This window comes from Galeopterus variegatus, unplaced genomic scaffold (genome assembly GCF_000696425.1).
Source record: "Galeopterus variegatus unplaced genomic scaffold, G_variegatus-3.0.2 Scaffold3583, whole genome shotgun sequence".
NCBI lineage: Eukaryota > Metazoa > Chordata > Mammalia > Dermoptera > Cynocephalidae > Galeopterus > Galeopterus variegatus.
Window position 1 is genome coordinate 37,640 of NW_007729694.1, and position 12,902 is coordinate 50,541.

The 12,902-nt window shown below is 37.6% G+C and overlaps 1 protein-coding gene across 1 annotated transcript in view; it reads right to left on the minus strand.

Annotated features, from left to right (window-relative positions):
• Positions 1–215: 215 nt before the first annotated feature.
• PARD3B (par-3 family cell polarity regulator beta) overlaps positions 216–12,902 on the minus strand; it is a 201,918-nt gene continuing 189,231 nt past the window's right edge. Inside the window, exons 13-14 of the mRNA XM_008585465.1 lie at positions 1,310–1,516; positions 216–574 (exon numbers count right to left, since the gene is read on the minus strand). Coding sequence (XP_008583687.1) covers positions 216–574; positions 1,310–1,516 — 566 coding nt within the window. The remainder of the gene's footprint in view (positions 575–1,309; positions 1,517–12,902) is intronic.

The window sequence follows — 12,902 nt, forward strand, 5'->3', positions numbered from 1 at the left end:
CAGTGCTTATGGAAGAACTGTTTCATTTCTCCCATAACACTTTGGTACAAAGGGCTGTAGATATTGCCCGTGCCTCTGCTAAAGGTGGGACTCTTTCACAACAGACTTAGGACAGTTTCCTGTCATCACCACAAGCTTTGGGAACCACCCAAGAAGGCTCCTTCTACCTCTGTGGAAAAGGAACAAGTACATTCATAGTTTAGACTTTTATGCACTTAGCCGATGAGGAGGGAAGGCATGCACTTTTTTTTTCCTGAGTGCACTCGGAGCAGTGATTTCACCAAGAGAAACCAAAAGAGAAACAAAACCGACTTTGCCTTCAAAGCAGGCCCGTACCTGAGCATGGCGCCAAATCCCTTCCTCTTTATTTTCCTTTCTGGGTCTTCATTCTCCTCCTTCCGCTTTTTCTCCTTGACTTTCAATTTGCCCTTTTCCTTTTTCTTCTCCTTCTCTTTCGCTTTTTTGACTTTCCTGGTTTTATTTTCTGTGTCCTCTAGCTCAGAGTTCCCCTGAGGGGCAGATTCACAATTCAGAGCTCCTTGGCCAGAGTGAGAGCTCTTATCAGACAGACCGTCTGTACATAGAAAAAAAAAAAAAAAATCAATACACATGGTCAGGGGCACTTATGGTGAGTATATAAAGGAAAGTCAAAATGTAAAATACAGAAGAATGAATAAAAGCACTCTGGAGTTCTACCCGTCCATGTGGCTACTTTATCCTTTGAAGATACTACAGCCTAAATCTGGTTACTTCAAGCCAGGGCTGATGCTGGGAGTGGGAGGACTGGTTGCTTAGCCGGTAACATGAAAGTCTTGATAGTGGTAAACACTGATCTCCCTGAAAGCTGGCTTGTTAATCTTGATCAGCTCAGAAAGCCCACATGCTGGGAAACAACCAGGGCAAGTTTATTTCCAGGAGAGGTTTTTGAGTACAAATATAACCCAACTGCTTCTACCCAATTAATGCAGTTAGTCCCCGTTGATGCTACTTCTAATGACTCCAATGAGAATGTTGAGAAATGCATACTTAGTGCTCCTACCCTAAGGGTAAATGACAGTTGGCCCTTGCAGGAAAATGAAGAACATTTCTTTAGCATTGCACTGTAAAATAAATTGCACATTGCGTCCTCCAATTCCATGTTCGTTAAGCCAAAGGGCAAAACATATCAGAAAAATGAATTACTTTTAATATCAAAAATATAATTGTGATTTTTAAATCGTTTTTCTCTGTAGTTAAGCACACATTCTTGCCTATGATTTGCAGATAATAATGAGAAGAAAAAACCATTTACGGAAGCATATTGCCCTACCAGCTTCTAATTCTTCAGGCCCATCATAAGATTTGTCGATGGCTGCTCTGAAGCTCTCGTTGCAGCCTCGGCCTCGAATCATATGTGGCCGGGGCCTGTGGAAGGGAAGTTCATTCTTCCTGACTTCAGCAACAGCAGTCTGCAGACTCTCCAAGGAACTGGACTTTTTCAAACCCAGAGTTGGACCAAAATCTTTGCTTGGAGATTCTGGAAAAGAAAGGGCAGAAGGTCACCCTTCCCCTAATAGGACAGTGTGGTATAATGGAAATGTTTCCTGTTCCAGGAATATTCCTGTTTGGGAATCTCAACACAGTGGACATTAAGTGAGCAGGAGTTGGGGTTATCTAGCTTTGCCGCTTTTTGTGAACTTGAACAAGTAGTTTGACTTTGAGCTTCAGTTACTTTTTCTAAAGTTGTAGCAAGATTTAAAATGACAATATATATTATATAGAGAAATTTATACGCATATGTGTCTATATGTACATGCACACACACATATATATGAATTTGAAAGGTGGTAGCTATCTAGAGAGATTATTTGTATGAGTGTGAGTGATTATATGTATGAAACTACACACAGACATACACACACGACGTGCATACACACAGATATACACACGCAGAGGCCTTACACAATGAGTGCTTCTGTCCCACACATTGTAGCTTTTATTATTGCCATGGTTATTTGTATAATTATTAAGAAAGATACTATGCATGGAAATCAAAAAACACTGAGGTGATTGTAATTTTTGTGATTGAACACTTTACCCTAGTGGCTATTAATGTATGGCAAATGCAATTTATGCAGTTAATAAATAAAGCGAAGCAAAGCAAGAAAACAACTTTTCTATGTCAATGCTATTGTTCTGAATATATTTCTATTTGGGTGTCAGAAAAGGGGCAGCCTTTTTATATGATATAAAATCATAAAATAGAAAAACTAAAATAGAAGTGAATTTTAATAATCTGTTTCCCAATATCTAATGTTTTTAATCTGTAGGGTTTGTCTTGCCCTGTACCTGCCCCTTCACTTCATTTCTTGACCTCCATTCCCACTTCCAGCCAGCCTCCCAATTATCAATAACAGGATTAGGCTTTATAAATATCAGCAGCACAAGGATTATTTTAAAGATGGAAAGAATTCTATCAGGGCTCTTGTTTCCACATTCGGAGCTTTTCCACCAGCCAAAGCTCGTGTCCCTCTCTAGTTACAAAGGAGATTACTGTCATGAAGATGCTACATTTACATTTCTGGAAATAAACTACAGTACAGTTTTTCAACAGATATAGGTTGAGTACATATGAAGGATTATGTACATAAAGTACCTACTTCCATGCCTAGCAATGCCTAGCACATAGCAAAGCTCAATAAACTGCATCAACTTTTATTACCATCAGCACCATGTTTGCTTCTTCTACCACTGCCACCATGAACACTACTACTAGTTGCTTAATACAGCATTGGGTAATACAAGGAATAACAAAGAAGCACAATAAAGGCCTAACGCATACATACACCAACTAAAGTGCAATAGCAATACACATACTTCTATATGTTCTGATTATGTTAAAAACAGTCAAAATAACGAGAATAATGCTAATAGCTAATGATACATGGAATGCTTCATCTGTGCCAAGCACTATTCTAAGTGCTTCAACTATATTAACTTACTATAACACTTACAGTTGTGCTATTGGCACTTCTTTTAGCCCCATTTTGCAGATGAGGAAACTGAGGTATAGAGCAGTGAAATAACTTGTCTAAAGTTAACATACTTAATAAGGGTCCAAATTAGGAACTGACCTGAGGCAGCCTAACTCCAACTTTTTCTGCTCTGTGTATATACTTTATTGCCTAAACAAATATTTGGTCTCTACCCTCTACTTGATTAGGGTCAAGCTGGCCCTACTTAAACTGGCCTACATTCTCCTCATCTCTAAAATAAGAACATTAATCTAGATTATCCCTGGAGCTTGGTCAAGCAGGCAAACTGCAAAAAGAGGATATTTCTTTACAGTTTCATCATTAACTTACAGGAGACAATTTTGCATTTTGAACAATACCCATGAAGATAATAAACACTGCATTTTATAGGTGACAGTGTATATCCAAGAGATGAGATTAACCAAAAATATTACAAGAAATTTTGGGAACAAATTTTAGTTGCTACTTTCAAGTCATAAATACTGAGGATATTATATCCAGAGAGAGGCACATTTCTTATATTCCCAGGAAGGAAGTCAAGTTGAAGAAACAAATTGAATAAGATCATTTCTGACAAGAAAACAAAAGGCAACATAGAGGTTTGAGGGTATTGAAGCAACAGTAAAAGCTTTGGAGTTTACAGAAAATATTTTACACCATCAACCCTTAGGGATGTTTGACATGAAGTTTGGTGAAAACATGAAGATGAAAATTATCTGAGAAAGCCTCAATCCTCTGTCAACAACAACAATCATCTTCCATTTATTAATTGCCATTCAGAAGATTATATTACAGCCCAACTGTAAGCATTCACATCAACGTTTAGCCATAAATTCCAGAAAACATGAAAATGAATAAATCGTCTGAAATATAAGGCATGTTATCAAAAAGAAGCTCATTTAAAGCTCAGCAAGAAGTCATATCTGAGAAGGAACAAACACACTGTTACTCATTCTAAGCAATCTGAACATTAAGGATTCATGGATTTTGCAGGAGTAATAGAGCTGGCAATTAATTCACTTTATATAAATAGAAGTCACAAATTAGAAGCACCAACTGACGTTGGGCAACATTACAACCTACCTCTACTGGATGTAATACACAGTAAAATTAAAAGCAAAAGGGCAGCTGAGTCCTAGATTGCCAATGTGGACTCAGAGGTTGACAAACTTGGAAAAGAATTTTGTATTTATTCCTGAGGAGTAAACAGGATGTAGCAGTGGAAGAGAGACTGGTGTAGAGAGGAGTATCCAGAATCAAGAAAGACCTTACAGGGATTTACAGGTTCAGCTGACTGACTGACCTGGATCTCCAAGTAAAAGGGTACTCTGACAAGGACCTTCACTAGGGCTCCCCATGTCCTTTAGGTGTCTAGAGTCCTCTGACTGAAGGTCAAGGTTATTGGTTGTGGGAAGGATTACTTTGTCAATTGATGGGCATCAGTGGTACTGACTGACTGACCTGGATCTCCAAGTAAAAGGGTACTCTGACAAGGACCTTCACTAGGGCTCTCCATGTCCTTTAGGTGTCTAGAGTCCTCTGATTGAAGGTCAAGGTTATTGGTTGTGGGAAGGATTACTTTGTCAATTGATGGGCATCAGTGGTAAATTCCAACAGGACACTTGAAATAAAGTACCCTATATCACGTAAAGATTGTGTGGAATACAACAATTGTCACGTACATTTCCTCTTCCCTACTCTTACTCTCACCAATTTCAGTTTAGGTGGACATTGCATAGGAAATTTTACAGCTTTTAGAATGAGAATATTCACTGTCTATTTCTAGCCTCACCATTTACACAAGTCATATTTTTTTCTAGGCTCTCACTTAAAGTAGAAGGCTCTTTGAAGGGATAAGGTAAAGTGAGTAATTTATCAAAATCCAAACTTGATCCATTGAAGTTACCCCAAAATATAATGACTCTCCACATTTTGATCTGTAGGTGATGTGATATTGACTACTGCTGATTTTAAGCAATTGTTTGATAGAGTGGAGCTATGAATACCACACGTTATCAGTCATGGGAGGTATCTTGTCCAAATTTGAGCATTTACTTGTCCTGTTTTGAGCATCTAAAGAGCTAATCTGAATATGACTGTTCAATGATTTCTAGGCCAGTTTAGTTTAGTTGCAAATGCCAGGGAACAGATCTTTTTCCAAACTTTAGTAGCAAGGCTTTATTTTTTAACCGATGACTTCTACATCCAGTGACCATGTTCTCTAAGATCTAGAGGAACTTATCCTTCCCTCACAAACATAAACTTAACATATAGGAACTTCATTAAACAAATGATACAACAATTATCAAGGGTGCTAAAAGAAGGATCCTACATGATAAAAATTATTCTCAAGGTGGTAACATAAAAATATTCTTAATATTGTGTGTCAAATTTTCCCTTAAGAGTAAGGCCTCATAAAGAAATACCACTGAAATATATGTATATTTTAAAGATGTTATAGCACTTTCAATGATTCCCTCTGTTCCCAAATAAAGGATTGGCTTGACTCGGACCTGGAGATCTTCCCAGAAAAGTAGAGGGAAATTACAGGGTCATGTTTTCTGGACCCACCAATCCTCAGATGCATCCAGTTACTCCCCTCTATTCCCCAAAATACAATGTTTTGAGAAGAATGGACACACACACCAAGACTAAAGATTTTAAGGAGCTGTGCTACCATTTCTCCTCTGCGCATAAAGGAGGTGGTGAGAGGCCTGAGAGGGAGCTACCATCTAGGTGGAGAGGAGCCACCAGCAAAGAGATTCTTTTTTTTTTTTTTTCTGTTCTGTTGCAGCCTGTGGTGAGTTCCCTTTTAAGGAAATTGTGCTTGAAAGGCACGTTTAACTAAATATGACACCTTATAGCATTTACCTTTTACTCTAAGTTTTGACCTTTCTATGTAATGGCTTTTTACATATTTGCAGATAACCATTATGCATTCTTAAATTTTCTTTTGCTTAAAATGAACAAACTATGAGGGGGTCTTTAAAAGGAAGAACCCTTCATGGAAGGATTCATACTATATTTTAATTCTATTTCTTCACGAGCTTCTTGAAGTCCCCTCATAAACAAACAAATTGTGATTTGTTTGACCTCTTCTGGTCATTGTTTCTCTTGAAATATTTTATTAATATTGCTGTTGGACATTTGGGATATAGCCATGAAGAGTCAGCAATATTCCTGACAAATTAATTCTCAAACCAATTAAAATGAAAATAAATTCTAATTAATTTCACGTAGCTCAGTGTCTATCTTGCTAAGGTCCGAGGCTGGAAATAAATTAACACTGAGGAGAATTCAGACTCTGAGCAAGGGTGAATTTTAACTGGAAACAAAATACAATATCCATGCTTGTTGTTTTCCCCAAATTTGAAGTGGATACAGCCTGCCGCAAAGATGGCATGGGGAGTTGCCCACATGGAGTGATTTTAGGCAACCAGTAAGGACTATTCTGCATCCAAATTTCCTCTCTCTATAAGTTTAGCTCCTTTAGTTGCAATGGAAATAGTCTCTGGTAAATAGTAAAACTTGAAATTTATTGGATAACTGTGGACTCAGAATTGAAGGACACTAAAGCGTAGGAAACACAGAAGCGCTGTATATCTAGGGTAAGAAGAAAGCACATCCATTTTTTTAGGGCGCTTCTCTCAATGTTCTGATGGAGACCAAACATTGTCAGACTTTGAGGCACCCTTCTCAAGACTCCAAATCCAGGGAGCCAAATTGATTGTGTTAGACAGTATGACCGTACCTGTATTCAAGACTAGAGGTAGCATCCCATGGCAAAATCTGAGTGTGGGGTAGTGAAAAGCATCACATAACCATTCTAGTCCTCTAACTTACTTCTGGATATTCCTAATCCCTTTAATAAGAATGAAGCTTTTAAATTTGTATAAAGATGTGCTTTACTTAAAGAGAAAATACATATTAGACACATTTAGTCTAAGTTTTGAATTTGAACAGTCAAGAGATCCTCTGCTATAAATATTATTAAGATGGAAGGAAAAACATAGATGCATTGATTGCCATACATGAGATGATATGGCTCTTCTGAAAGCACTCCACAAGGGAGGTTTGGGTGCGATGCATCCAGTTACTCCCCTCTATTCCCCAAAATACAATGTTTTGAGAAGAATGGACACACACACCAAGACTAAAGATTTTAAGGAGCTGTGCTACCATTTCTCCTCTGCGCATAAAGGAGGTGGTGAGAGGCCTGAGAGGGAGCTACCATCTAGGTGGAGAGGAGCCACCAGCAAAGAGATTCTTTTTTTTTTTTTTTCCTTTTTGTCTCTTTTTTTGTGACCGGCAACGGATCGCAACCCTCAGTGTCGCGCCCGTACCGGACTGGGACCGGCAACGGGATCGCAACCCTCGGTGTTACCCCCGCACCTCGCTCAGCCAGTGAGCGGCCGGTCTGTATGTGGGATCCGAACCCTCGGCGGGAGCGCCGCTGTGCTTCCCAAGCGGCGCACTGTAGCAGTGAGCCACCGGGCCGGCCAGCAAAGAGATTCTTAAAACACTGAGAAACTGCTGCCCCAGCCTTCTAGGTAAAAAGCCCATTTGAACATACTGTGAAACAGAAAGTACTTCCTGAAGGACTGTTTGGATGTGGATGTCAGTCTCTCTGACTCAGTCTTGGATTTCTGCCTCTGCCCGACAGCTTGAGAACCGCTGTTAGTTCCCTACAGGCAGGTGATTAGAATAACAGAGAATAAAACTGTCTAGTGAGTAGTGGTTAATAGTGAATGATTAAAGGCAAAGGCGATAGAATATCCAAACACTCCCCACTCTGCCAATTACTTCTTGAGTTATAAACCTCTCTGTACCTTAGTTTCCTTATCTGTAAAATGAGAATAAGATGAGCAGAGTAGAGTCCGTGGCACATAGCACTCATAAGGTGTTGGTGATAATCATTGTCATAGTTGCTTTTGAGACACCTCCAAGTGTTTGAACGTGTGTAGTCCTACCGCAATTGATTTGGTTCAATTCACCATTGCGTTCTTAAATGTGGCCATGCCTTCCACAAAGAGTTGAAAAGGACTTTGTAAAAAAAAGACTATTCTTCCTTTTGTGTTCAAAAATTAAACTGATTTAAAAAAGAAAATTCCTTACATTTTTTCTTTTGAAATAAACTGCATATATATTCATCTGTTCATCACATATACAGTCCATTCTTGGGAAGATTAATAGTGGAGTCTTGGTTGCCCTTCCCCTTAGGCTATAATCATTTAATTAGTCTGAGATTTAATTGGCAATGTTTGAACTTCCCACTCTAGCACTGAAATCTTGCAATAAAAGAATGCCTTAATCCCGAAGACCAGTAATTGGATCTTCCATTATTGATGAAACTGCTTCCAATACATTCTTATTAAAAAATAAGGAATTATTTTGAGGAAGGTATTCACTTTCAGATACATGGCAAGTTTTTCTCCCAGCTAGAGCTTTATATTAGTTATGATACATTAACAATAAATAATGTATTAATTTTCACATTTCAATAATATCAATGCCCTCAAGGCACTTAGTGAAAATTAATTAAGTTAGAGTCCCTCTTTCTAAAATAAAGGGATTGTGCCCATTTGTAAATTAGGGATCAAAATTATTGTAATGCTATCCAGGGGTCACAGCATGAAACCTAAGACGGCCAGGAATTTGTCAAGATAGCTTGTTTTCATTATCAATTTGGCCTTGCTTTCTTATAAGCAATGAACTTCGGCAAACACAATAGAAATGCTTTACTTACTTCATGGAGAGCTGTGATGCGAAATTAATAGCCTTAAAACTCTTTGAATGAAAAATTATTATAAATTCCAAGTAGGAAGTCATAGCACCACTTTATTCTCCAACATATTCTGCTTTGTCTTTTCATTTTAGATTTACACTTACTGAAAATTCTGTACATTTGATTTTTTTAGATTTCCTAGAGGCAAAATGTCTTATGTGCTTTAATAGATATCACTGCAAATCCATTAGCCTTGAAAAACATTCTTCATAATATTTTAATGTATAATTTCCCAAATTATGTTGTCTGTGGTAACTGCGTCCATAATGGGCCTAATTACCTTCTTGTCTATCTCAGTATTCCAAATATTGATCATCATTCTAAGCTTGTCACAGTGCCCCCTTTCCTAGTCATTACCATAGGGCATAATGCAATTTGGCTTTACATTTTCTACCGTCACATGTGTCTCTCTTTTATGGCAATTTTGAAGTTCTTCAAGAGCAGATTTTTTTCTATTAAGTCTTATAAATCCCAGAGTCTTCTATCATTTCCTGAAATACATGTCAAAATGTTCAATAATGAACTTCTCATTAAGATTCATACATTTGCATAATCTCCTCTATTCTGTCTCCAAACACTATCTATTTTAAAGTAAAAATATCCAGTGAGAATATGGGAAGATTATATGAATGAATAAATTTTTTGATTGAGCATGAGAATGGTGTTTCAAGTGTCTTCAAATGTTTGCCAAGTATTGCTATACACTTTAACTTTCTTTACTAGAAATTCCTTCTCTTATAAACTGAAAGTCAAAATCTTATGCCATGTTTAGGTTTCTTTCCTGGACTCAAATTATGTCCAGCAAATATAATGAATAGTAAATTCATTAAACCAAAAATATTCTCATGGCACTTTTCTTTCTTTCCCGTTTCTTCTCTATTGTGCAGAAAAGAAAATGGACTTAATGGTTCAACTTACTCAGTAAACTATTTTTAGAAAAATATATAAGTATATCTGTGGGCAGATTCTGTTAAGGCAACTGAAGAACTCAGGCAACCCCATTCTTGGTTTGTTTTAATCTTTTGTTTTCATTCTTTCTGCCTTTGGAAAACTGCTGGATTTTAAAAAAAACAAAAACAGAAACAAAAACAAAATTTGCATTCAAGATAATAATGGGTTGAAAAGTTAGGTAAACAGCATTGTTCTCCAGAAGGGAAAAGTCACTACTTAAAGGAAAACACTACCTTAAAAAAAAACAAAAACAGAAACAAAAACAAAATTTGCATTCAAGATAATAATGGGTTGAAAAATTAGGTAAACAGCATTGTTCTCCAGAAGGGAAAAGTCACTACTTAAAGGAAAACACTACCTTTATTATTTAAGCAGGGGAAAATAAAAGACTTATTTGAGAGTTAAACTGGCTAATGTGGTAAAGTTTACTACTTGGGAAATAGGATGGATAAATGCCTCCTACCTTTGCTTGGCTTTGTTGATTTTTGTATCCTCAGCACAGAGAAATACTAAATAAATATTTGTTGTAGGAATAAAGGAATGTAAGGGTGAAGAGCAGTTAAAACACTCAGATCACTTTTCTCCAGTGTCCTGCGGTTAAACTAAATTTTACCTGGAGAAGCACAGTCCACAGCTGCTTCATTTCCTCCAAGCACACATACAGCTTCCTGTTCTTTGTTAACACAGCCATTATGCTCTTTTGTGTCACTTTCAAGGATTTAATAATTTCTGCCCTACCTATAATTATTCACTCATCTTCTCTACATTTTGCTTTTCTTTTTATACTAGTCATTCCTTTTGCTTAACTTCTCTCTTTGTAATATTAACCTTTTCTGCCATTTCCATTTTACATGCATGTTAAATAGTCTTATTTTTATCTACTGCCAAGAACACCTTTATTTGTCTTCCAGCTCCTCCTTGTATGCCTTGGAAATGGGATTTTCACTCTAAATGCAGACTATTTCTGTGATTTGTTCCCCTCTTTCCTTTTACCATTTACTTTTTTTTTTAATTGATGACCAGTAAGGAGATCTTAACCCTTGACTTGGTGTTGTCAGCACCACACTCTCCCAAGTGAGCCACAGGCCAGCCCCTACCCTTTACTCTTTGTATGTCTTATTTTAGTAGCACATCTTTTTTCTGTTTTTGATTGCTGAGTGGTTTATATTTTTACATGGGTTGTATTCTGCAATACTTTCTAAATAAATTATAATATAAAACATTCTAATAAGTTTCTTCAAAAACCATTAGCATAACCAAAAGGTCAAAGTGTGACTGATTTCTTGGAGAGTACCCACATGAATATATTTTTACATGTTGATATACTGGGAACGTATATTTTTTAGAGCCAAACATTATTTTTATACTTTTTGCATATTTCTTCCCTTTTGATACCTAACTGATTGTACTTAAAAAAAAGACAGACCTCAAATTCCCAATTACCGAGTTATTTACAGAACTGATAGAACATGAGGCTTTTCAGTTTCATGTTAATATGAATAACAATTTCTTTACAGATATACTTTAAGCAAGGTTTCAATCTAATGTTAAAATGTCAAGCCAAAATCAAGTCAGCTATCAACAAGTGCTACTGAGTATTTTTTGAGACTCAGAACTGTGCTTGGTCGTAACAGGAATGGAAGATAAGGGTAACAGTAACTTTTCTGGTTGCTTTGTAGTTTACCAAGTTCCTTCCTGCACAAAGTGAGCTCACATTATATACACTTGATCTTACCCAAAATTAACTATATGTTCATAACAAGAGAGCACTAAAAAGAAGGAGGGAAAAAGGACAGGATAAATTAATAAGAGCAATTTCACTCATGTCCCTCTCAATGAGAGTGTGCCCTAGGGAGAGTGTGTGTCTAGGTGTTTGGAGAAATGAACTGTTCACTGCAGGTCTTTGTTTACCTCTGATGCTGTGTGCATCTCACCACACTGAGTGAGATTCTTATATTTTAAGACTTATATTGTTCATGAGTCTCTTAGTCAGTTCTGGCCACTATAACAAAAACACTATGTAACTTATAAACAACAAGAGAAATTTGTCACAATTCTGAAGACCGAGAAGTCCAGGATCAAGGTGCCGACAGATTTTGTGTCCAGTTGTGGACTTCTTGGTCCACAGCTTCTCATTTTTGTCTGCACGTGATGGAAGGGGCAAGGGAATTCTCCAGGGTCTCTTTTATAAGGATACTTATCTCATTCATGAGGGCTCTGCCACAGATGTCTGCCCATGCTAGAGCTCTCTTTGCATCAGCAGAAATGGCACTGTGTGGATGCTACCAAAGTTGTTTGCCTGTGCCCTCTGGCAGGGTGGCCACTGTGGCCTGTGCAGCACTGGGTCATGCTGGAGTCAAAGCTGGGGTGGCCAAGGAATTTGGCACTAGAGCATGGAAAGTACAACTCATGGTGATTGGCTGTGCTGGGCAGCATATGCTGAAGTCCTGCAGGCACTGACAGCCCCTCCTTTGAAACTGCTCTATCCCCAGTACCCTTGTAGTCTGGGCCTGCACAAGAAGGGCAGCTCTGATGATCTCTGAATTGCCTTCAGGATCATTCTTCCACTGTCTTGGAAAATATCTCTTGGCTTCTGTTGAAATGGCTGATCCACAATAACACCTTATCACACAGTCGCTTGACTACACCATTAGTGTTCTCTCCTAAATAGGCCTTCTCATTCTTTTCAATATGGATAAGCTAAGAATTACCCAAATCTTTAAGTTATGCTTTTTTTTAATTAACAATTCATCTTTAAGCCTACACCTTCAACACTTTGCTTAGAAATAGTTTCAGCTAACTATCTAATTTCACCACTCACAAGTTCTACCTTCCACAAAATACAAGAACACAAACAAAATTCACTCAGGTTCTTTGCCACTTTGTACCAAGGATAGCCTTTCCTCCAGTTACTAATAATATATTCTTCATTTCCATGATGATATCTGAGATATCATCAGAATGGCCTTCACAGTCCATATTCATACCAACATTCTGTTCAGGATTGCCTGCATATCCTCTAAGAACACCGAAGTTTTCTCTATAGTTCTCCTCTTTTCTTTTGGAGTTCTCACCAGAATTACTTTAAATGTCCAATCACAGCAATGTAGGCTTTTCTAGAATGAACCTCAAATCTCCTCCCACCTCCATCC